At 40.1% G+C, this 25,957-nt stretch overlaps 1 protein-coding gene across 10 annotated transcripts in view; it reads left to right on the forward strand.

Moving 5' to 3' along the window:
- Nucleotides 1-25,957, forward strand: part of PLCB4 (phospholipase C beta 4) — a 420,321-nt gene that overhangs the window by 311,254 nt on the left and 83,110 nt on the right. For all 10 annotated transcript variants that reach the window (XM_043602872.1, XM_043602876.1, XM_043602879.1 and 7 more), the window contains 9 exons: nt 3,213-3,294; nt 4,243-4,343; nt 4,960-5,017; nt 11,929-12,037; nt 16,622-16,832; nt 18,262-18,355; nt 21,259-21,338; nt 21,787-21,871; nt 24,615-24,705. In XM_043602872.1, the coding sequence (XP_043458807.1) occupies nt 3,213-3,294; nt 4,243-4,343; nt 4,960-5,017; nt 11,929-12,037; nt 16,622-16,832; nt 18,262-18,355; nt 21,259-21,338; nt 21,787-21,871; nt 24,615-24,705 (911 nt within the window). The remainder of the gene's footprint in view (nt 1-3,212; nt 3,295-4,242; nt 4,344-4,959; nt 5,018-11,928; nt 12,038-16,621; nt 16,833-18,261; nt 18,356-21,258; nt 21,339-21,786; nt 21,872-24,614; nt 24,706-25,957) is intronic.

Below are 25,957 nucleotides of genomic sequence, written 5' to 3' on the forward strand. Positions count from 1 at the left end.
TTCTTTCTATGTACATAAACTTACATAGTCTGCTTTTCTCTCAAACCTACAAACTCCTACTCAGTTTATCTTCTCACCTAGACCAAGGCTTTTGAAAATCACTCTTTTCTTTGCCATTTCTTATTCCTTGTAACCTGGAGTTGTAACCAATGGCTAGAGAGTCGGGAAATAGTAGCCAGACAAAAATTATGGGCTGTGGCAGGAAGTAGTCTTAAAAGAGACCGGTTGTATTAAAAAGGAAGGCTGAGAGCCTCAGGTATGATCATGGTAGCCCAACTCCTATGTAATCTGTACGTGTCCTGAAGTCCTAGTTTTTCAACAAAGTTAGTAGGACTCTGCTGAGGCTTCACTCCATGAGTCTGACCTGAGTGTTTCAAAAAATGGTGTTAAAACCATGGAATAGATTGTAGGCCCATTGAGGACAAAGAAAGAGTGAGACTCCCTTGGTTTTTTCAGGATCATTTCTGTCTTTATCACCTGTAAAGTCTGCTGGAACATGGAATTGAACCAGGACTCTAATAGGACTGGGCTCCACTCAAGGTTGTTTGCTTTTGTAGCATTTCCTTTGGGGAAGGTGGTTTATTATGATTCAACAAAAACTCATTGAGTATCTGTTAGCCATGAAGCACTAACCTGTACTCTGTGGGTGTGAGGCTATATATAAGAGTTGAATAAATCACAGTCCTTTCTAAATACTCTCCTACGAAATGCCTATGATGGTATGTAAAAATGTCCCCACGTTGTGATACATGTGTTTCTTGCAGGACCCTGTTAAAAGGTATTCTGCTGGGCCTCTAATGTAACCGGAAACTCTAAGAATTCACCTTTGTGCCACAACCCCCCCCCCCCAACCTTACCTCTGAGTGAATCCATTTTAAGGCCCAAGGCTGATTCTGATAGCTGCCTGAAGCAAAGGCAATAAAAGCACTTTATTAGATAGATCAGGGGAATGGTCTTTTCAACTTCCTTGCTTCTATTTTCCATCCTGGGTTTGGTCTCCGTCAGAATGAGGTGAGCAAATCCATGGTGACATTGCCCAGCCCAAGCCCCCTCAGAAAAGAAGGCCAGAGAAAGAGCCCCTATGGCCGTAATACCATTTCTCACCTTTATTTCCTGTGCAGTCATGTTGTTGGGCTCTGACTTTGCCCTCACTAGTATATCCCTACATGGATTTCTTTCTCTCCTGGCACTGGACACCCTAATTCCTTCTTTTTCTCTCTCAATCTGTTTACCTGCCCCCTAGCCCCAAGTGCTAATGCATAGACCTCCTCCTCCCATGAGACATTCTTGTTCTACTTCCTGTTCATGTCTTGGTACTTCAACAAGCTCTAGCCAAAAGATTCTATTCCTATAGTCTCTTCCTTTCCTCCCTACCCTCCAACCCACACCCAGAAAGGCTCAGGCCCTGTACCTGCTACATTCATGACCACGTCAATCAGTTTTCATGTCGTTTTTCAGGCCTATCCAACCTAACCAAAGCTCGAGTTCACTGAGATACCCCTGAGGTTGCTGTACAAACAGTTTCTTCCTGTCCCAAATCTGGGGATGCTGGGGCCTGTAGCTCTCATGTTAACACATACTTAAAAAAAAAAGAGATTGAGAACACTGATTAGCTACTTTCCTGTTTTATAAAGGTCAGGTAAATTGCGTCTCACCCCAATTCAGTGCATGAAAATTCCATGAACTAGAGAAGTGGAAAATGTGGACATAACACCCTCTATCCTAGAAACTGGTTTACTTGATGTCAAACACATATGCTCTACCATGTCTGTAGATTTGTTAAAGAGAATCCGTGGGCCTCCCTATACTTGAATACAGCTGTCTCAAGCGCTCTTAAAAATGTACTTCTAAGTATTCTTGGACTGAGTATGAAACAACAAAGCTTTGAATGAACACATAACAACTCCTTTACCTAAAGTTAGATCTTCCCAATCTATTTTGGGAAGTTGTATTCTGCAGTTGAAGAGGTGTGTTTTCCCACTCATCAAGAATACTTGGCGCTTAGTGCTTGCATTTGGAGCTGGCCTCCACTTAATATGAATGGCGGAGTGCATGACAGGGTTGGGGCATGGGGAGGCACTGCTACCAAGCTCCTTGTGCTCACACCAAAGGCATTCCGAAGCCAAGCTTCCCGGGTGAAAGTAAGCTCTGTCCTCAGGTTGGACTTTTGAAATTAAAGTTTCCGTTATGGTGACAGCTTACCTGGGCTTCCAATCACAGAATAACAGAAGTTTCCTTTGGTTGGCTAGGGCATGGCTCAGAGCCAAACATGAATTCTAGGGTGCCAGCATGACACCTCACTGGGTCATTCTGAATGTCACCAATGCATTTCTCATAGGAAATAGGCTCGATGCACACCATCCTAGTTAAAAGGCAGCATCATTATTTAAAATTACCTTGTGTCAGGGGAAAGCCAAGATTCTGTGGAAACATTGAATAAGTGTTCCCCTAACTCCCTTCCCACCACACCTTTGCTTTTTCAATAAACTTCCTAAGCCTTGAGGCAGCTGGCACTTCAGAGTAGTTCAAGCGTACTTAGCTCAAAAAAAATTTTTTTTCAAAATATGTCTGATAATGCATGTCTGCTATAGTACCAAGGCATAAGGGCCATCACCAGCCTAGACTGACTTCTTAAGGGACTACTTTTTTTCCCCAAACCTATATAGTGTCAACATGAGGTTTTATTCTAGACTTACTGTCCTGTCTGCCATATTCCTCTTCCCTGAGAAAGAGGAATTGTTTTTGTCCATTGTCCATTGTCATTGTTTTTGTCCAACAACATGTATCTCCCAGGGCTTTTGGGGGGTGGGGTGGAGGGGTGAGAGAGCGTGAACAGGGGAGGGGCACAGGGGATCTGAAGCAAGCTCTGTGCTGACAGATGTGGGGCTCAAACTCACGAACCCTGAGATCATGACCTGCGCAAATGTCGGATGTTTAACCCACTGAGCCACCCAGGCACTGCTCTCCCAGGGGTTCTTGTGTTCACAATCACCAGGGAGACACCTGTCTTAGAATCAAGTTGCTTCACTAGCAGAACCAGAGGGATATTGCAGAAGAGAGTTAGTGAAGTGAAAAACACCCATAAATGAAAACGAATTGTATTTTCCTTTCCTTTCTCCACCCCCATCCCACATCCCTAGTATTTCTTAGATTTTTGCCTCCACGAAATTAGAATTAACAATAACTTGACTTTTCTTTATTTTCTGCCCTAGTATTACTAGAACCTTTGCATCGGGGAAAACAGAAAAGGTGATCTTTCAAGCACTCAAGGAGTTAGGTCTTCCCAGTGGAAAGGTATTTATTAGTTTAATTATGTGTTTTGTAAAACGATTTTGTCTAGTTATGTTCTCATATGTAATAAGCCAGATTATTTATGTAACACTGATCTCATTTAGATTCAGAACTAGTTTCAGTCACATATAGTACAGGTAATTTTCTCCTTCCTGCCTGCCTTTTGTTCCCTGGGCATTTAACCTAAATGTTTCCAAATTCAAACAGTGTACTTCAAAATGTTTTTCTCAGTTTCATTAAGAAAAAGAAATGTCAGCAAGGCTACTCTTCTACACAGCTGGTGGGAAGCTTATTTTCAAGAAGCCTGGCCACATCGCCTCGACCAAGCACAATGTCAGTGTTCTTCAAGGTGGCTGTGGGGTACTTTGTAAAGCACTCCTCCCTACACAAACCATTTGTGTTCTTGGCCCCTTGGATTTAGAGTATTTGAAATTAATTGATTGACTGCAAGACAGATTTAAGCCTGTTCCTACTTTAACAAATCCTACTTGAAATACAAACTGCAGTATGTGAAGGAAAATTTTATGTGGTTGTCCTGAGCAGCTTCATGTGGTCTTGTGGAAATTCATAAGATAAGCGTAAGTAAACACTGGCTTTGATTTATTCAGCAGCCTTTAGGCAGGCACATGATTTTCTACATCGTGGAGAGAAAGAAGAAATGTTTCTTTATATTTTATGGGGTGTTGCCCAGAGCAAGCCCAGCCGTAGCCAGTGTTTGAACCCACAGATCACGGCCACATGGTAACAAGAGACGCCCATTTACACATGCTGGTGTGCTGGCAGGATGGTCTGGCCACAGTTGGACTTAGCCTTCTGGCTTCTGTCAGTAAGAGTCAGAGATTGAGGCCCTGGGATCCCAGGTGGTCATTGCTTTGCTTCATGATCCTGTGGATTCTTTGCCTTCACGAGAAAAATGTGGCAGGAGTTATGACACCCTCTTGTTCTTTACAGAATGATGAAATCGAGCCTGCAGCATTTACTTATGAAAAGTTCTATGAACTGACACAAAAGATTTGTCCTCGAACAGATATAGAGGATCTTTTTAAAAAAATGTAAGTTCCATTTATGGAGTTCTTGTCCTTTTAGATTTTTAAGACACCTTTTTGTCATAATATTTTAATATACTGTGTTGAGAGTCTGGAGGAGTATCTAGTCAGGGTTACATTTTCAGCCCTTAGTTTATGACCGTAAAAGTTCACTCTGACTTTTTGAGAAACTTTTACAAAAATTAATGGCAGCACCTGGAACTATCCCCCCCACCCCTTGCATTGGCTTTACTAACCACCTACAATTTTAACCTGCTCCTTTAGGTATTAACCCATTATGTGAACTAACTAGATTCAATTATGGAATGTTATTATGTCGTTGAAAAGTTCATTCATTCCAGTTATTTCAAATGGATGACTTACATGTTGTTTTGAAAAATAACATCTTTTGATAATACTAAAGAAGAATTGCAGACATTTTCTGAGCTAATGGGAGTGTTTTCTTTCTCTTGTTGGGTTGTTTTGTTCTTATGAACAGTCTCTGGCCATTTTAAGAGTGCACCACTACCTCAGGGTTAGAAGATAAGTTTAGAATTATCATCAACAAATGTCAACATGTAAATCGTACCTACTTGTAGCATCATATACAAAAACTTACTTTTTCTAATAAATTTCTTTTCAGCAATGGAGACAAAACTGATTATTTAACGGTAGACCAATTAGTGAGCTTTCTAAATGAAGTAAGCTTTTTCATACATTAACTCCATAAAGTCTGTGTGCAGTGGCTTGCCTCCTCCAGTGTCCCCATTGCATGTCCGCATCATATGCCCGCATCATATGCCCTTATTCGCTTTGCTTCTGACCTGCTGATCTTTCCAGATGGCTTTCTTTACCAGGTGCAAAAATCAGCTGCTGCTCCTGTGTGTCCATGTGCTTCCGACACGTTGGCTTTGCACACTGCTTTTTTCTGTTGGTTTTCTCGCTATGGATGTGTAGCTCTGGTTCTTTGTGTGCGTGTGGATTTTATAATATATTCATTTAATTAAATGTGTCTGTGTTTTTGCAAGATGATATTGAAGGTACTTTTTTTTTTCCTATTGATCTCATTAGAGAATGGATTGAGATTACCACACTGTAGTTGGATTCTCCATTGCTAACTTTTTCTCATACCTTTGCATGGACTGGAAAGCTTTATTTTTGTCTTTTAATGGATTGCATGTAAGGACAGTATGTAGGTTCAAATAGAATATTTTGACAACAAGCACAACACTGGAGTTCCTGGGTGAAAATATAGTACATACTAGGCCAACTAGATTGCAGGTTAAATTTTTACATTTTATTTTTATAACAAGCTTAAGGCTCATTTTAGAATATGATTCACTTAACAACCAAAACTGGTTGACAACATTTGCTTAAGCACAAGAGAAAAATATATTTTAGAACACGTAAAAGTTGCAACTTTTCTTACAGCTAAAATTAACTTTTTTTTTCTTTATGAACGTAGAGAAGAATGTTCTGTTCAGTGAAACCCCTTGAAGTTTTTGCTAATCCAAAATGGAAAATTTACTTTTTTTCTACCACATTAATAAGTTTCAGTGAGGAAGGGACAATGTATTTTTGTTTCAAAGCAATTTTTAATATAATTTAACCCTTATACCATATAAAAAGAAAACATTAGAAGAGAGAGTATCATGCCAGACAGGAGGTATTGCCCCAAAGAACAGGCAACAGGCAGGCTGTGATTTGCCAGGATGTAGAGACAAATCACATCTTTGCCAATGGGCTTCTCTTTTCTTGCCTTTTTAGGACTTACTGGCTCCCAATTTGCAGGGTTACCCTTTCAAAGCTCTGATATCGAGAGCCTAAAAGCCCATGTTCAGGAAAGACTAACCACTCCGTTTATCAGCACAGATGCCTCACCTCCACTTTTAAATAAGCCTTTCAGTACAATACAATATTTATTTTACTTGAAAACATTTCAAGTCTTTCCACCCCACTAGTTTTTGGTCATGCGAATACTATGTTTATAATCTTTACCCAGATAATATCCACATTCCTGTGCCACCGTTGCTCAAGTTGCCTTGCTTTGTTTCCTTAACTCCTCCCTCCTCTCCTTTATTTTTAAGATTTATTGTTTTATTTCTCTCAGCTTCTTCATGCACTTGGGGTCACTGATCATCTTAAGTTTTGGTGAGATGGGCAGGAATATCTTGCTTTTTGCTAAAGAAGGAAGACCTTTTAGAGGCATGGACAAAATTTATATCATTAGTTTGCTGCTTCCTAAAAACAAGGTCTCTTGCACACTCTGGGATGAACTGACACCCAGCCATCTATTAAACATGACAGAGACTTTTCTATGTGTGTCACTGTGAAAATAAAGAGTTCTGAAGTCTTTAGGTTAGGTGTGGCGTTCATGGGCTCTTAAGGCTTTCCCCTTAGTTTTTGTAAACCTACCCAGTAATCACTTGCAATTCTTGCAAGTCTAAGATATAACATTAAATATTAAAATATGTGATCATCTGTACATTCTGCCATCCAAACTCTTTCTTAAAATACTATTAGTTGATAAACTTTTATACATTGCTATCACAGGGGCCATTAGCACTCATTGGTTCTTATATTTTCTTCTGTTTGGCTTTTCATTCACAGTAAGGAAGCACCTTTAATTTTGAAATGGGACAGATGGAATCAGTGGGATTCTAGATTTTGTTAGATCATAAAGACTACAAGATGGTCCAGGAAAGTGTGCAACCTTTATTTTTAATCAAAGTGTCTGCCTGAATCTCTTCCTTTTCTGTCCTAGTGAACTGAATTGGAAAGACTAGATAGAAATCTGAATGTGTCCTTGAAGAAGTTTGTGAAACTTAGAGAACAGTCTGCCAGCTCCTTGCAACCTCTCTTTTGAGTCCTACAGTGACCCCCTCTTCTCTCTCCAGAACCAAAAGCACCCTTAAGGTAGAGCACCTTTGAAACCCATAATGAAAGGAGACAACATTGACTCAAGAAGGAAGCAGGCATTGCAGTGTAAGGGTCTATGGCTCCAAAAGCTTAGATCTAAACTTTTTCAAAATTCCTTAGCCATATAGTGTCAACAAGCCATAATTCAACATTGTATTAGAAGCCCCAGATTATGCAATAAGATAGGAAAAATAAATGAGTCTACTGAATAGAGAAAGATGAGGTCCTACTCATTATTTGCAGATAATGATTGGGTACCCTGAATATCAAAAACTGTCAACTAGAAATCTCTTTGAATAAGAGTTCAGCAAAGTAACCAGAGAAATGACTGATAATGCGAAAATCAGTAGACACACACACCAGCATTAGCCAATTAGAATAGGTAATAGGGAAAAAAGTCATGCTGCCTCCCACCACTTTCCAGCTTGTAAATCCTTTTACTCCTTAGATGAAATTTTATGTTCAGTGTGCTAACATGTATCTCCAGGAAGCTGTAATGATAGGAGAGACTACTGGCCACTTATTACCTTGGTCACCATGTAGGGGGGTTTGTACCACCCCCTCCCTATCCATGTCATAAATACCTACTGGCTTTTCATTGGTAGCTTTAGACCTGCTTCTCATCTGCTTCTCAGTATCTCTTTATTCATTGCTCCCCAAAGTGTGATCTGTGGACCAGCAGCAGCAGCATCCTGTAGGAGCTTGTTAGAAATGCAGAATCTTGGGTCCCACCCAGACCTACTGAGTTGGAATCTGCATTTAACAACATCTCCAGGTGATTTGTCTTTACCTTAAAGTTTGTGAAGCACTGTCCTAATAGATTATCTAGATTCCTTCTTGGAATGCTTAGCATGAATGGGAAGAATGTGAGAGCATCGTATACCTTCTGTTACTTCTCCATAATGGATTTAGTCATGGAAATCCACCACTCTGATCTAAAATTTTGCCACAGCTGTGTCTCTTGGTCCCATCAGTGGACCAAGAGAAACTTTTCCTATTTTTTGAAAATAATAAACCAGAGTCTGGGAGAGCTGGTAGAAGAATAAACCACTGTGAGCTGCCATTTGGTTAGATACTGCTCCCAGCTCAGGTCTCTATCTGTGGTGGGGCTGATTCATGTCCCTGAGCTTCAGCTAATTTCACCTCTCTTTGCCTGTTTCCAATAAGAAGCTAAATGGATTTCAGTTATCTTCATTATCTCACAAAGATGATAACTGAGAGGGCAGGACTACAGAATTGGGAGATGCATGGAGGGCTGGAGAGAATAGATCAAAATGAGGAAAAGAGAAAAAAAGTCTTAGATGACAGTAATAATCCAGAATTAGCTTTATTGTTGCTAGTGATCTGCACCCCTTCCCCCACCCCCCACCTCACACCCATTATATGATTGCCTTAGGGCTAAACCTACCTGTTTCTTTGTTTGTTTGTTTTTATTTTGCAGTTGAAAGAATATAGGAAAGGGCATGAGATCTCCTTCCATTGACAATATCTTTATTCTTGAATACATAGACACAGAAAGAGAAGGAAGTATTTCTTAGTCTTATGGGTAAGCCTACCCTTGCAAATTATTCCTTCATCTTCTTTATATCTCTTCTGAATATTTGTTGTCAACATCCATCTCTCCCAATTCTGTTGGGATAAAGCCAATTGATGCCTTTTCTCAATAAGAGTAAAGACATAATAATTGAGTAATGATCACTGTCTCCCCATTCACATGAGCACCGTTCTGTGATCTATTTTCAGAAGCTGTTGACATCACTTAACAAAGCTCTGGATCTCCAGGGGTGAATGTCCTAGGTACACTGCTTCCCCTGAATCCCCACTGAAAACAGATGATCCCTCAGAGTTGTGAAGCATTTTCCACACTGTGCTTATGTCCATGTGGAACTCTTCTGCAACCTTATTACTCTGAGGTCACCTGGAAATTATCTTTTCCCTCTTTGTTTTTTCATATAAAAATTATAGTTTTGTGACTCTAATGCAAATCTTATTATTTGCTTCCTTGTCTCGGATTATCCAGATTCCACCGTGCTTCCTTTTTGAAACATGAAAATTTTAGTGAAGCAGACAGTTACTTTATCTGGTGGAGCAGATGCAAAGACAAAGGCAGTTTCATACTGTCTGCTTTTAATGCTTATTTCCTGCAAATTTACAATTAGGGGCTTATGATACAGCCGTTTTAGGGCTTGGTTTTCCTAGCTTTTGCTTCTGACAGGCAGGATGTTCTAGTGGATATCATGCTTTGGCAATAAATTTTAAGACGGTTTAATAAGAAGGACATCTCAAACATTTAGCATTCTATCCTTGCAGGACTTAGGTGCTTTTTTTTGGGGGGGGAGGGGGTATTGTTGTTGTTTTACTCTTCTGCAAATATGTTAAAATGCATACTTTTACACATTAGAACAGTGTTTCTTAAACTTGAACACGTCAAAATCACCTGGAAAGCTCATTAAAACACAGATTCACAGGTTCCACCCCAGAGAATCAGATCTGGTAGGTCTTCGGTGGGGGCTGAGAGTCTGCATTTTAACTCCCAGGTGCAGGAGATGCCACTGCTGCTGCCATCAACAGATCACACTACAAGTATTAGTCACACAGGGCTCATGTGCACATACACGCATATAAAAAGTACAGAGGAGCATCTGGGTTTCCTCTCCTTTCCCCAACTTAATCTCTTCTCTCCCCTCCAGCTTACTCTGTTCTTTCTCTCACTTTTTTAATTCATATGGATTTGCCCCATTATCTCCATGAGTCCAGAATTCCTACCAATGAGCACATCTTTAAACCAAAAGCTTACTTTGAACAAAGAGAAATCCAGTGGCCAACCATGAGCATAACTGCAATGGAGTCTAAAAAGGACCTTTACCTCCACATCCATCTTCTTCCGTGCTGTTATTTACAGGGACGGGAGAAGAAATGTGCCTAGAAAGAGCTTTTTGTTCGTTCGTTTTTTTGTTTGTTTTGAAAACAATGCATTCTCACCAGAGGGGTGGTGCTTGTCATCTCCTTGAATAGTGGGCTCCAGAGTTGCATGATGCCCATCCGTTTCATAAATAAGATTGTAGCATGCCTTCACGTGCCTGGCATTCCACGGTCCACCTCTTAGTTTCTCTCTGCATACCCCATGAGTTTTGTTTCTTATGGTTTCAAGGCCTGTTGTTACTATAACAGTTTCTGCTCTAGCACATGCATGGATGTGAGCTGTTATGAGCCGTAATTTCTTAGATTACAACAGAAGCATGCTTCATTGGGATAAACTGACCAAAAGATAACAATTCCTTTTGAGTTAACACTCTTAACTGGGTGAAGAGGTGGGAGGACCAGAATAGGCTAGGCCACAAGTGCTTGAAGAAATTACATCACACGTGTTCCGTTGGCCAACAGCATTCATTCTGTGTTGCCCACTTTTTCAAACGTTCATTTCAAAACAAATGGGGAAGGGAAATCCATATGAACTTTGAACAATTGTTTCTTAAATACTTCTCAGTACTGTTTCTCAATGTCTGTGCATATATTTGGGTAAAGAATTATTGTCAAGGTTCTACCTGTTGACCAGGTTTCTTTGCTCACATCTGCTTATCTGCCATTATTTCCACTGAAATTATATATTTAACATATGGCCAGGGTCACAGTGTTTGGTTCTCTGATCCACGGTGAATGATAAGGAAGTTTAATGGACCCACTGTCTCCAGATATAGGCCTGCAGACACAAATACAAAAGATTGTAGCTGAGTCAGTAAATTGGACTTTTTTCACCACTGCTGTGAAAATTTGGATGTCAGAACTCCAGAAATAGTATAGCTCCTGGTGCCCCATGTACTACCATGAGCATCCAGGTGTTGCTTTGAAAAGCATGGTATTACCAGCGTCCTCATTGCCTTAATCATTCATGGACTGCCCCCCGCCCCATCCCCAGAGAGTTTTTTCAGAGCAAACGGAGTTCTAGTTCATAGTGAAAAAGACTTTATGAACTACTGATATTCAAATACAGATTTTCCATATTGTCGATAATGTATACATATCCTTGTGCTGATTGTCATCACTATTATAATTGGTTCGATTTGATAAATATTTACTCAAGAAAATGAAGTCTGCAGACTGCCCAAGAAATCTTTTGTTTATGTAAAAAATATATATATAATGAAAATGAAATACTAACCTTAGGGATTTTAACCTTATGGGTTTTTTTAGCCTTAGGGTTTTTTTTTTCTTTTTGTTACTGTTGCTATTGTTTTTCTTTTTTAGGCACTTAAATTAGTGTGTTAGCTATTTGAGTTATTTGGGTTTTTTTTTTTGTTTTTTGTTTGTTTTTGCTTTTGTTTTTGCTTCCCCACCCCACCCAAAGATTTTTTTATCTCACTTTTTGTAGATATGCCAAATTTTTTATCTGTGGTATGGAAACTAGAAGACCATACAACTGACATGCACACCATTTTATGTATCCTTTAGCTTTTGAAGGGAAAAAAAAAAGTATGTTCTATATTCTCTCTCTAGTTCAGTGAGGGAAACCAACAAAGCACTCCCAAATTTGGACTTTTTTGAAATATATTTTAGGGACAGTGAAATCCTATCTTTGTTAACTATAAATGTGATATTCTAAATATATCTTATTTTAGAAATTCTGTCCTTTAGTGATGTGTCATGCCCAAGGGTGAGAAATGTCAACCTAAATGGAGTTACTTTCTCATCGTAGCATCAGCGAGACCCTCGACTGAATGAAATTTTGTTCCCATTTTATGATGCTAAAAGGGCAATGCAGATCATCGAGATGTATGAGCCTGATGAAGATTTGAAGAAAAAAGGTAACACAAGTAAAAGAAGAGAATTTTCTTTATTAAAGAAGAGTAAGAATATATGCAACTTTAAACATTCTTGGATTTTTAGTTAGACATATCTTTAAATGTTTTGGAGCTCCCTAGAGCCAAGGATTCTTAACAGACTGATTTTATTTTTTTCCTGTTCTGAGTCAGTATAAATTTTACCTTACATCAGAATTTGCTCATGTTGCCTGAGTTATAATGTTAAATTCCCTGTATTAAACACATTATAGTGATGTTCTCCCAGTGTACTCTCTTGTTTTCGATCTTTAATATTGCATAATGCTTAAAATGCAGTAATGCCCATCCAGTCTCTGTTTGCAATCCTGGCAAGAATTTCACTTCCTATAAAATGTATCCCTCCTGTTTTTCCTTTTTTGTTTTGCCAAGCCAAGTGAATTTTAATACATGATTTGGTGAGCCTTCTCATCATTAGGCTTCTGGTAGAGAAGACAAATGCAACCGATATGAAATTAAATAGTCAGAAATTAATTTAGCAAATTATTGGGGTTTCTGAACGTTTGCCTCCTTCAGTGAAACATTGGAAACAGTGTGCTGTCCATTCCAATAATTCGACAAAGAAGAGGCATGGACAGGAAATTTAAGATCCATCTCAGCAGTGGGAAGCACCCTCCAAGGACAGGAGAGATGATGCTAATTTAACTGGACAGGAAGTCCTGAGGCAAGAGATACCTGAGCTAGAGCCTCAGCTTTGTGTCCCAGTAAAGAGTTGAAAAGAGATTCAGATTCAAGTTCTTTCCCTCCCATGTGCCCATGAGTATCATGGCCTCCATTAGTTCTTTTTTTCTTTGTATCTCAGTGAATGTGACTGAAAGGTTTGTATATTCTCTGGACCCACATAAAACCTGTGGATACACTGCTGGCCCACCACACCCCGTGACCCACCCTGGATATTTTTCCAAGTCAATAGAGTTTTCCCTTGATTGAAGATGTACACTTAAACTTTCTGCTAAGGCCCCAAATACCTACTTTCAGCAAGAGTGCTTCATTACTTACCTCTCTGCCAGTTTTCTGAGTATTATCATTTCTGCTATATCACATGGAATTAAAGTAAAATGAGGGGTGCCTTGATAGAAAATACAGCCTTTGCAATTTTGATTTGATTCTTGTTACCCTGTTACTATGTGACCTTGAGCAAGGGACTATATTCCTGGGCCTCAGCTTCTCTGGTTGTAACTTGTCAGGGTTCATTCAGTCATTCAACTAGTATTTAGCCCCTCTGCCTTCATTTCTTAAAGTGTATAGAGGGCTGACTGGGTGCCAAGCACTGTGCCAGATGTTGAGGATTCAAAAGTAAGTAAGGCAGTTGTGATCTGTTGAAGGACAAGGCCCAGCAGTTCCTTGGCAGTGTGATAAATGTTATGCTAGAGATGTGTCTTTCATTATTTCTAAAGTCCTAAAAGTCCATGAAATTACATTGACACATCTAAAACTCATAGCTTCATCATTTCACAAATGACAGAATCTAAGTTTAAAGTCTGTCATTATCAAGTATGATTGAGAATGTGGTGCACAAGGCATTCTTAGATATAAACTTCTGGGAGGAATGTAAATTGGTCCAAATAACCAGCTAGAATAATACTTTGGCAATAATTGTAAAATAGAAGATAGGCTACTCCTACCTCCCAGCCTTTCCACCTCCAGATATGTACAATAGAGAATCACCCATATCTTTCCCAGCCCTGGATGTCAGAGGAAGTGCACTCATCCAAGCCAATAGCTTAACGTTTCTTGTACACACGTAGCTTTCAAATTCTCCACTCATAACCTCTGACTTCAACTACAGACCTATGATGGAAGTCTCCATTCAGATACTAAATGGGCCTTTCAAATGTATATGTACAATGTGTTTTGATTCTCCCTGCCCGAAGACCTGTTCCTTTCTCAGCCTGGAAAATGGTACCATTATTCACCCAAATCTTCAACCCCAAAAAGAAGAAAAACTTCTTTTTTCTTTCACATCACTTCTGATCCATCAGCAAAACCTACAAGATCTAGCCTCAAAATAAGTCCTGAATAAATCACTTCTCACCATCTCTGTCTTCATCAGAGTATCCAAGCCTACATCATGTCCTCTTAGACAATGCCAGTTGACTTTTAACTAGTCTTCTTTCTACTCAGTGGCATAGAGTTTATGCTCCACACAGCAGCCAGACTAAACCTTTAAAAACTCAATCCAATCATATTATTCCATTCTTCAGAACCCGCCAAAGGCTTCCCAACACAGTAAAATCCAAAGTACTTAGCAAAGGGGCACCTGGGTGGCTCAGTCGGTTAAGTGTCTGCTTCGGCTCAGATCATGATCTCCCGGTTCATGGGTTCAAGCCCCGCATCGGGGCTGTGCTTAACACAGCTGTGTTTGCCACAGCTGTGTCAGCTGTGCTGACAGCTCAGAGCCTGGAGCCTACTTCAGATTCTGTCTCACTCTCTCTAATCCTTCCCCTGCTCACACTCTCTCTCTTTCTCTCAAAAATAAATAAACATTAAAAAAAAAATTCAAAGTACTTACCAAAGACTTAAGTCCAACCAATGTAGCTTTTGGCTTCCTCTCCAGCCTCATTCCCAGCTACCTGTCCCCTCAGTCACACACTCCTACATCAAGGTCTTTGCATTTGCTGATCCTTCAACCTGGGATAGCATTCCCCAAGATGTGCATGTGGCTTGCTCCCTACCTGTGAATGTGACCTCACAAGGGCTTTTGCTAGCCATGTATCTAATAGAGCATCCTGGTCACTCTTTATCACCTTCATTCCCTGCTTTCTGTTTCCTTCTAACACTTGCATAACATTATATTATACTTATACTTATTTGTTAATTTATTTCCCATAATATGTTTCATGAAGGCAGGGCTTGTCTGTTTCTCCCATCACTTTGTCTGTCTCAGTGCCTTAAAAAGTATTTGATCTTAGGGGGCACCTGGGTGGCTCAGTCGGTTAAGCCTCCGACTTTGGCTCAGGTCGTGATCTTCCTGTTCGTGAGTTCAAGCCCTGTGTCGGGCTCTGTGCTGACAGTTCAAAAAAGTACTTGCTCTTAGAACAGCTGTGTGCCCAAGGAGGGCTGCACAAATTTTTATTGTAATATGTTTTTATAGTTAGAAATTACCTAAATATCCATCAACAGAATAATGGACAATGAACTAGTATATTCATACACGGACCTACCATGCATTACACGTGCCCACAACAACGTACTACTACTATACACACTACTATGTTATTCAGGGAAAAACAAATCCTCAAGAGCTGAATAAGTTCAAGAAAATATAAAAAGAGCAAGTTGCATATGCAAATAATAAAATGTCTTTTATATAAGTTTTTAAATATTCACAGCTATCCATTGTTAGAATAAATGCATATGTAGTAAAGTTACAAAGCCGTTTTAAGAATGTTAAATACAAAAAGGAAGTGGTTGTCTACAAGGGAGCAGAAAGAGGGACTGGAATGGCCAGCAGGGACACAGGGTGCTGCAAAGGCATCTGTAATTACATATTCCTCTGAGAAACGTAAAGCAAGTAAGGTAAAATGTTACGAAGCTGTGGTGTAAGGGTCCATAGTTATTTATTATTTAATACATTATTATTATGTTCTTTTTTGCAAGCCTGAAATCAGTTCATAACTTGCAAATGCTTAGCTATAAACAAAAAGCTGAGGCAGTTGATAGTTGACAGGGTAAGAGATGGAGAGTTTTGTTTTGTTTTGTTTTTTAAGTTTATTTGAGAGAGAGAGAGTGTGTGTGCACACATGCATGGGCCCAAGTGGGGGAGGGGCAGAGAGAGGGAGAGAGAGAATCCCAAGCAGCCTCCATGCTGTCTGTGCAGAGCCCAATGTGAGGCTTGAACTCAAAAACTCCAAGATCATGAATTCGGACGCTTAATGGACTGAGCCACCCAGGCACCCTGTGATGCAGAAATATAAATTGCTTCTCCTGAGAAGACCACAGGGACCTGCCCTATATCAGAAAAGTGTGACTGAAATGAACAATGGGGCTCTTGGGGCAATATTTCAATGCCTACTGCGTACTCTTCTCATCAGTCCCACACCCTATTTTGTAGGAGAAATGAATTGTTTAAACCCAGAGAGGCCATTAATTTCATCTCCAGTCCAGTGAGAACAGTAGTGCCCTACAGTTGTATATTTTCTACTTTTTTAGGAGCCCCTCTTGTAGGTATTCTCATTTACCATTCAGGACAATCCTGGAAAGCAGGTGTGGTCACTATTTATGCCCATTTGACAGAAGAGGAGGTTGAGACCCAGGAACATAAGGCGTGCATGATAGAAGCAGAACTGACAAAGGTCCCCTTGACCCCTGGTCGCCACACCTGGAGCTGTGCTTCTGTGCTTAGGGAACCGTGTGCTTCTGCCGTCATACCTACAAAAGCCACCTGCCTGTGGAATGCATTAGGTTCCTTGTAGTGTGCAGCTTTGTTCAAGTTCTAAAGGATGAAGGTCCTTGGGGAAGAGACTGAGAAGAAGTTTTTACTCCTGTTCAAGCTGTCTCAACTCTGTATTTCAGAGCCATATGTCTACTAACTCTTGTTTTTTCCCCTAGGCCTCATATCAAGCGATGGGTTTTGCAGATATCTGATGTCAGATGAAAATGCCCCTGTCTTCCTGGATCGTTTAGAACTTTACCAAGAAATGGACCATCCTCTGGCCCACTACTTCATCAGTTCTTCCCATAACACCTATCTCACTGGCCGACAGTTTGGTGGAAAGTCTTCCGTAGAAATGTACAGACAGGTTCTCCTGGCTGGTTGCAGGTCAGAACCTCAGGACGCCTCTTTTTTTTTTTTTTTTTTTAATATGATGGCTTTCCATTTAATTTCTTTTTTCTAAAAAATAGGAAGTATTGTTCAGCGTGAAAATTTCGGACATTTTTCCTTTTCTTTAATAGATTACGTTGGTCGTGTAACCTTGAAAAAGAACAGATAATCTCTGTTCCAGAAAGCTCTGGAATTCTCCTATGGGCCAAAAGATATTTTTTACTATAAATTTTTAAATATCCCCCCTCAAGGAGCACCTGGGTGACTCCGTCAGTTGAGCATCTGACTCTTGACTTCAGCTCAGGTCATGATCCCAGGGTAATGGGATCCAGTCCTGTGTCAGGCTCTCCACTGAGCATGGAGTCTGCTTAAGACTCTATCTACATCTTTCGTTCCCTCTCCCTCTGCTCCTCTCCCCAACTTGTGCACTCTAAATAAATAAATAAATAAATAAATAAATAAATATCCCCCTCAAAATTGAAGGAAAAAAAAAACCTATTTTAAGAAGTCATGCTAAGTTTCTTATGGCCAGAAGCAGTAGCAGATTTAGCTTTACTTAATGTTAAAAGTTCTAAAATGCCATTCTCTGAGAATATTATTGAAAATGGTTTTCCCTTTTATAGAAATTGGCAAATATTTGAGGTTTAAAATACGGCAATAATGCTGAAGGTGAAAAATAAGAAGCGCAGTTACATTATAGTTTTTTTTTGGTTATCAATAGCTAGTACTTTATTTTTAATGACAGTTTTTTGTGTTTGGAAATATTCTACAAGAAATTACCTACATCACCACTTCTATCTCTGAATACCTGACAAAATGAGAACATTTTCTTTCATGGCCAAAGCAGTATCATTTCATCTAACAAAATTTTAAAAATTATTTTTTCACATCATTTAAAACCTAGCCTATACTCAGATGTCCCCAGCTGTTCCCAACTGTCCTTTGTTGTAGCTTTGTCACAACTGGAATTTCATTCCCCCACTGATTGTTGTATCTCAAGTTTGTCTTAATCTCTGACAGTCCCTTTTTAATGACACCAACTCAGTACAGAATACAATGTGATTTTAACCCAAAAACTCCGTGAAATAATCATATTATTTCATTCCATTTTCTACTTACATATTTTTTAAGTTTAGTATTTTGAGAGAGAAAGAGAGCATGCAAGCAGGGGAAGAGCAGAAAGAGAGAGAATCCCAAGCAGGCTCATTCTGTCAGTGCAGAGCCTGATGTGGGGCTGAACCCATGAACCAGGAGATCATGACCTAGGCTGAAACCAAGAGTTAGATGCTTAACTGACTGAGCTATCCAGGTGCCCTCCATTTTCTACTTATATAAGAAAACAACTTATTTTGATGTCTGTTCTTTCAGTTTGCACACATTATTTTATGGTAAGGGTTCAATATTGTAATTTCACTCTGTTGCCCAGGTGTGTTGAACTTGACTGTTGGGATGGAAAAGGTGAAGACCAGGAACCAATAATAACTCATGGAAAAGCAATGTGTACGGATATCCTTTTTAAGGTAAGTTTTAAAATCACATAGCTGTAGTCTTTTCCAGATTATTGTAGAAATAGATGAAGTGGAGAACACAAATTATTCATTTTCTCAAGCATTTTACTTTCATATTCCTTTCCTCTGGTTTTGAAGAGAAAGTCAAGAAGAAATGCTTTCTCTACTTAATAACACCATGAGGGTCCTACATAATGAGTTTTCTCTGCCAGCATCCCCCTGATTCTAATTACTTTAAAAAGTCTTTCATTTTCTTTTCTGTTTTCTTGCTTACTTTGCATTATTTCTGAAGGACTTAAAATTGGCATAAAAAATAAATAGAATACAGAAAATAAAATAGATTCTAAATAGTGCCTATAAGAGTAAGAAAGTAAATGAGGTTAGAGTTTATGAATGCTCAATAATAAGTCTTATAAACTGCCAAACCATACCACAAATGGGCCCCAAACTTTCTAGAATTCAGTGCAAGGAGACAAACATAATTCACAAGATTCAGAAAATAGAAACAGGGCTGTTGGTCCAAAGAAGTTGTTCCCAGTCCTGATGCCAGAGAGAAGACTTTTCCCCATGGACCCTCAAAGAGGAGAATCTACAGTTACATAAACAGGCATTTCAGTATTGGCCTTCTGGTGATTTCTCTGTACAGTTTGGAGGTTGGTTTCTTAGAATGCTCCTTAATATGCTCCATTGATAGCCTGCCAAAGGACAAGTTAAAAAAATAAAATTCCATAGTTGGCCAGTGCTGTGGTTGGCCAATATTCAGGTACATCCATCTCTGTCAGTTTGGTGTAATTTGGAATAGTTATTTCAACATCTGCAGCATTGGTTCTCAACTCTGCTTACGTATGGAAAATCACCAGAGGTATTTATAAAAACAGATGCCTAGTCCCTATACCCATAACTTGATGCACACCATTTCTCTTAGTCAGATGCTGGTGAATTTTGAGCAGCAGTGAATTCAAGATTATGCTCCGTGAGAAGGAATTACACTCCCTGAGAAGTACCAAGGGTATAATCAAGTGGGAAGCCATGAGTTTGCACAGCCAACCAAATTGGGAAGGGTTGATGTCTTCTTTAGAGATTTAAGGAGCCCAGTAAGGAAGCTTAGCTAAAAAGAAGGCTATTTCCTTTCAGTTTGGAGGTGAGCAAAGGAGAACCCATGAAAAGAGCCAAAATTCTCCTCAAGGAGTAATTCTTGCTCAGCTCAAATGGATAATCAAGGTCATAGACATTTTTACCAGGAAGAGACTTTAAGCAAGAATAATTAATGAACCACCTTAGCCATAAGTGATGAGGTTTTGGAGTGGTGGTGGGATTCAGAGCCAATAGTCAAGAAAGAATTCTTGAGACATCTTTGGTGCAAAAAAGGTGATTTTATTCAAGTACATGAACAGGACCCATGGGCAGAAAGAGCTGCCCCCTGGACCATGAAGAGAGAGCGATTACATACTTGGGAGTTGGGGGGAGGTAAAATTAAGGGGAAGATTCCAAAGGATTTTCATTTGCTAAAGAAGACTCATGGGATACTGGAGGCCTAGCTATTGTCAAGCTAAGGTTGTTTTCCTTCTAGCAAAGCATTAACATTAGGACAGTAGGGAGTTCCTGGAGAACTGTTACACTCACCTGCCTCAAGTATTTGTCAATGGGCTGCAGGTTATAAGGAAACGTAATTTTATATGCCATTTCCTCCTGCCTTTGTTTCCCACATCAGTAAGAATGCTCACTAAAATACTCCCTGGTTTATCTAACCTAAGGCATTATTGTTTCAACTGGACTTCCGGAGATTACTATTGTAAAATATTTTCTCATTTAACTGAATGATGCTATTTTCCCTGTGGTTAACTACAAGCCAGTTAGAATGTGGGGAGTTTTACCAAGTATGATGTTCTGGTTGTAGAAACATTAGTTTGAGGGGCGCCTGGGTGGCTCAGTTGGTTAAGTGTCCGACTTCGGCTCAGGTCATGATCTCGCGGTCCGTGAGTTCGAGCCCCGCATCGGGCTCTGTGCTGACAGCTCAGAGCCTGGTGCCTGTTTCTGATTCTGTGTCTCCCTCTCTCTGACCCTCCCCTGTTCATGCTCTGTCTCTCTCTGTCTCAAAAATAAATAAACATTAAAAAAATTTTTTTAAAAAGAAACATTAATTTGAAACCATGCTTTCTAAAGCCGAGAGCAAGGCCAGCCATCTGTGGGAAGGACATGCTCAGCACATTGAAAGGTTATTTCAAATGACCAAGCTTCTAGTTCAGGGAGGGACATCTAGAACACCTGTTTTACCTCACATGTTGCTTGACCATGGAGAACCCCCACTTCCTGGTCACCTACCCCTCCAACCACTTTCATCAGGCTAATAGGAAACAGGGGATGTTGTAAATGTCACATCAGTTCACAGGAATCTTCATCAAATTAATGAAATGTAGCCAAGAACAGACTCCCAAACACAGAAGAAAGCCAATAAAAGCCTCTGTTAATCCTTAGGTTATCACCAATACATTTTTTTTCTAGGCGGGAGAGGTGAAAGAGTGGTCTGCTGTGAAAATCGCTGTACCAAAACCTCACCTGCCCTTCAGCAAGAAAGGGAAACTCTGAACCTGTCTTGCCAGATTATCAAGCAAGAAGCCAGCATGTGATTTAGATGAAATTTCTTGTTCGTTACTAGCCCCATAATTTTAGCAAAGTCAGAGAGAGCTTTGGTGGGGAGGGAAGGGTCATTAACCATAAACTGGTCCCTGGGCTCTAACGAACCACAAGGGGACTCAACGTGTGAAAGTAGCAAGATGAATGGGTTCTCCAGGTCTTATTGCCAGAATTGACTTTCTGAAAAGCTCAAATTAATGGTCTCTGAATGGTTTCAGGTGCCTTAATTGTGTTGTTGTTGTTGTTTGCTCCTCTCTCATTTACACTTTTTATCTTTAAAGGATGTTATTCAAGCCATCAAGGAAACTGCGTTTGTCACATCCGAATATCCTGTAATTCTCTCCTTTGAAAATCACTGCAGGTATAAGGGTGCAATCTCCTCTAAGTATCTACTACCCATTCCCCACTCCTGCTCTACATCTTTTTAAATGCTGTACAGTTTTGTGAAATAGGACACTTGATCTTATGCGAAAAAGAAAGAGGAAAAAAACAGAAGGTCAGAGATCTGGACACCTTGTTCAAGGTTCCATTGAGTTGGAAGATTTGGCAGTGTACTTGATCTCAGACTTCATGAACTTGAAAGCCATTTTTTATTCTGTGTACCAGCTCTTATTTGGGGAGGCAAAATCTACTTGTTAAACTATACCAGTTAATGTTCGTGGTATATAACAGAGCATCTTCCTTAGCTGTAGGAAGACAAGCATGTACTTTGCAGAGTGGGAGTTTTTAATCATCTAGGAATGGATGTCTCTTATTCTTGGACTGTTAATGGATGTTTGAATTTACGAATGCCAGTTCTCTCTCTCCAGCAAATATCAACAGTACAAGATGTCCAAATATTGCGAAGATCTATTTGGGGATCTCCTGTTGAAACAAGCACTTGAATCACATCCAGTATGTATTTTTAGCAAACTGTATTTCTAACCTGAATGGATTTGTTTTGAAATTCATTTCTAAAGGGTCAAGTAGTGCTAGAGGACTAAAGATCTTCATATTTATTTAAATTAATTGATACAGAAAGCTGTTGTGCTTCAGACAGATGTGAAGAGAGAGACATAAAATAAACATGTAGCCCAATTTAATCTGGAAGGTCTCAAGGTCTCTATGGTTTCTGAGATCTCTGTCCTAAAGTTTTATAAAATGCCTCCTGGCAGAGAATCTATACTCAGCAATTGTCCTTTAGTTGGTTGCATGATAGGATCATCTATAAGGAAGATTAAAAATACCTTTGCCTGGGACCCGCTCAGAGATTCTAAGTTAATTGATCTAGGTAAGGCCTGAGCATGGTGTTTTTAAAAAAGCCTCTCCAGGTAAAGCAAATGGAAGACCATTGTGGTGAGAACTCCCTAGATGGAAGAAGTCACAAGAGTCTGAAGTCCAATGTCCCAACTCCACAACAAATACTTGGAAAGTGTTAGACATGCATTTTTGAGTTTCATTTTTACACCTGCTGATTGCTTCATAAAGCAAAGAATTTTTAACCTGTGGCCCGCAGATAGGCTTTGTGAGGTCTGTGAATTCATTCTAAATTGCGTACAGTTTTGCGTTTCTTTTTGTTTGTTTGTTTGCTTTGTTTTCCTTTTTTGGTATATAGTTTGATTCCAGAGAGTTCATCACATTTTTGCAAGGGTCCATAACCTCCAAAGTGGTAAAGATCCACTGTCACAAGATGGTATGAGTAGAAGCAAGCCAACAGGATGAAGAATAAAGTACTCTGCAGTAGTTAAAAAAAAAAACCTGAAAAAAATATAGGACACGAGGATATTTGCATCCTTTGCACCCACCCCTGATTACCTTCAGCCTACTGACTGCAGGCTGCCTGCCCCGCATCCTTGCAACCCTCCCTGTTCCCTGCACACTGGCCTGACTTGCAGCTGCTTGTGCCTGCAGCTTTTTGCTTGAGGTGCAGTCCTCTGCTCACTGGAGCCTGCTCTGCTCCTGTGTGAGAGATGGGCCTGAGGTGCTAGAGACCAGACAGCCCTCCCACTGGGCCCCTCACTCCTCCCTCAGGAGGGACCGCTCAGCAGCACGTTCTTTGTTCTGCACCATCTGCCAGGGCTCCCCAGGGGACCACACTCTGGCCCCCTCAGTGATAAGTCGCCTCATAACACCCCCGTGCCTGCCGGGGCACCCCCATGCCTGCCTCCTTTCTTTCACTTTCCTACTCCTCTGTTGGCCCTTCCTGAGGCTGCCGCCCAAGTAATCTACAGGTATATTCACATCCTTGTCTCTGAGAGTGATTCTGAGGGAACCCAAACTAAGAAACAGCCCTGTTTAGTTTTATTTTATTTTACTTTATTTCATTTTATTTCATTTTATAGTTCATAGTTTATTTATTTTGAGAGAGAGAGAAAGAGCACAAGCGGGGAAGGGGAAGAGAAAGAGGGAGAGAAAGAACCCCAAGCAGGCTCCACACTGCCAGCACAGAGCCCAGTGTGGGACTGAATCTCATGAACCATGAGACCATGACCTGAGCCAAAACCAAGAGTCGGACGCTTAGCCCACTGAGCCACCCAGACACCCCTTATGTTATTTTTGTTTTATGTAGACCCTCTGTTTACTTTTCTGATTGGGCTAAGGTGCTTGCTGCCATGGAAAGACCACCATATTCTTTATGGAACGACATGCACATTCATGAAAGGTGTTGTGGGAAGCGTAGGTAATACACATGGGAGTAAGACCTCCCTGAACTAAATGTCTGTGGGAGACATAGAGCATAAACATAAAACCAAAGCTAAAAAGGAAGATGGCCTACAACCTATTGAATATTTATTAGAGATATTCAGGTTCAAGAGAGATCGCTCGGGAATAGACAAGATTCAGCAGGCTTCTGAAGGAAGCAGAATATGGGCAAAGAGCTTTGAGGCAACACAGGCATGGGAAGACACAGTGCCTTGCATGTAATAAGTAGTAGAAAAATCACTTTTGAAAAAAATGAAAGGATGCATGGAAGACATGGGTGGGTGGATGGGTGGGTAGGTATGTCCATGCATGGATGGGGGAAGGGGGAATGGATGAGTAGATATGGCACAGTTGTGTGGATCAGAGGTAATAAAAGAAAGGACATCTCCTTTGCAGACATAAATCCAAGCAAACGAAACCACAGTAGAGGTTAAGTTTCAGTAATTAAGACCACTCCCTTCTTGATTCTCTTATTGAACCCACACAACCACAATCCCAGGTATTGGGGTTGCATCAGTTTACTGAGCAAACAGGCTTACTAATACAGCCCCAACATTTGAGGGGATCAGGGGAGCCTCTCGACTTCTGCCTGGGAAAGCACTTAGGACCCCAGCTATCACAAGGATCCCGTGTACTTTACCCAATGCATAAAAAGAGCAAGACCTGAGGCTAAACAGGAGCCCTTCCCCCAACAGCACCCCAGGTCAGACCCAGGTCCCACTGGGGAAGGCGGAGTGGCTGTGCATACCTCTGGGAGACTAGATGTCCGGTTTGCAGTCTAGGGCAAAGTTGCATGCAGTAGGCTAATTGGGGCTGGGGAAGGAAAACATAAAAGTGTGATGACTGCCATCTAGTGGACATTGGGCTGTATAACACTGGCTTCCATGCTCATTCTGGGCCGGGAATGAAACTAGTGAAGCACATCGTTAATTCAGCCTTTTCTGTTTATCTCTAGCTCGAACCAGGCAGGCCCTTACCATCCCCCAATGACCTCAAAAGAAAAATACTCATCAAAAATAAACGGCTGAAACCTGAGGTCGAAAAAAGTAAGTCAAAGACACACATCAATAATGAGGCATACACTCATTGTGTTTGGACAATTCAGCTGTCTAGAGTGAAATAAATTTTCAAACCACTGATTTAGGGGACGAAAGGGGCACAGTGGTGTTACATATACTTTTCATAGCAAAGTGTCCACGTGTACGTTTAAGTGCAGTTTCCACATCAACTCGTTCCTGCAGTGGGAAAAGCATATTCATACATTCATAGGATGCAGGATTTGGAGTGATCCCAAGGCAAAACGAGAAGAAAGTGGAAAGAGGCATTTTAGAATTTATCGAGATGGAAGGAACTAGCATTTGTCATTTTATTGCTCTAAAGTCCTCTTCAATAATTACCCTTTGCAGTTTGCCTGTGTGAGGTTTACATATCTAGGGATCCTGAGTGAATGTGTGAATGTATATATGTGTGTGTAGGGAGAGAAATGATTTTATGTAGACATTTTCCCTGGAAATCTTGGAAAATATTTTCTTTTAGCCCATCTCTTAATTGAGTGAAGCATTAACTAATGGTATGATCGCATTGTATTTTTACCCTAGGTATTCTAAATTTTAAATTATAGTACTTACAGTTTATTACAAAAGCAATGATACCATAGGAGAATGAAACGACAAAGGAAAACATAAGGAAACAATAAAATAGCACTAAATTAATATTTTACATATACGTACATGTACTATAGACACATGTATATGTTTAGACGTACGTTTTTCATACCAGTGGGATCATGTTAAATATACTGATTTTTTATTATGTTTAACTCAACCAATTAAGTATATACTTAAGTTCATACTAAAGTTACAACTTGCTAACTATAATTCTAATGTATGAAACACTATACAGAATTTATTATGTGGGATATGGTACCATGTGACCAGTCCCAACTGATGGATGTTCATTACTGTAGAAACGACAGTGACAGACACATGTCGTGTTCATTTTGTACATTTACGCAGCTTCTCATTGGAATCCATTGGTGCAATTAGAGTTGGGTGGCCAAAGCATATACACATTTTATACTGTGATTTACCTTTGTCTTTCAGAAAAATTGTACCAATTTACATTCTCGCTATAATGTAGGAGGATGCCTGCTTTCCAGGGATATTCTTACTGCTGGCTGTTGGCCATCTTGTATGTATATGTGGCTGACTAGGAGAAGGGAAATGAGACTTGAGTTTTTTTGATATTTATGTTTTTGGTAACTAGTTTCTTTGTATATCACCATTTACAATATGCTTC

Source organism: Prionailurus bengalensis, chromosome A3, assembly GCF_016509475.1.
Source record: "Prionailurus bengalensis isolate Pbe53 chromosome A3, Fcat_Pben_1.1_paternal_pri, whole genome shotgun sequence".
Classification (NCBI taxonomy): domain Eukaryota; kingdom Metazoa; phylum Chordata; class Mammalia; order Carnivora; family Felidae; genus Prionailurus; species Prionailurus bengalensis.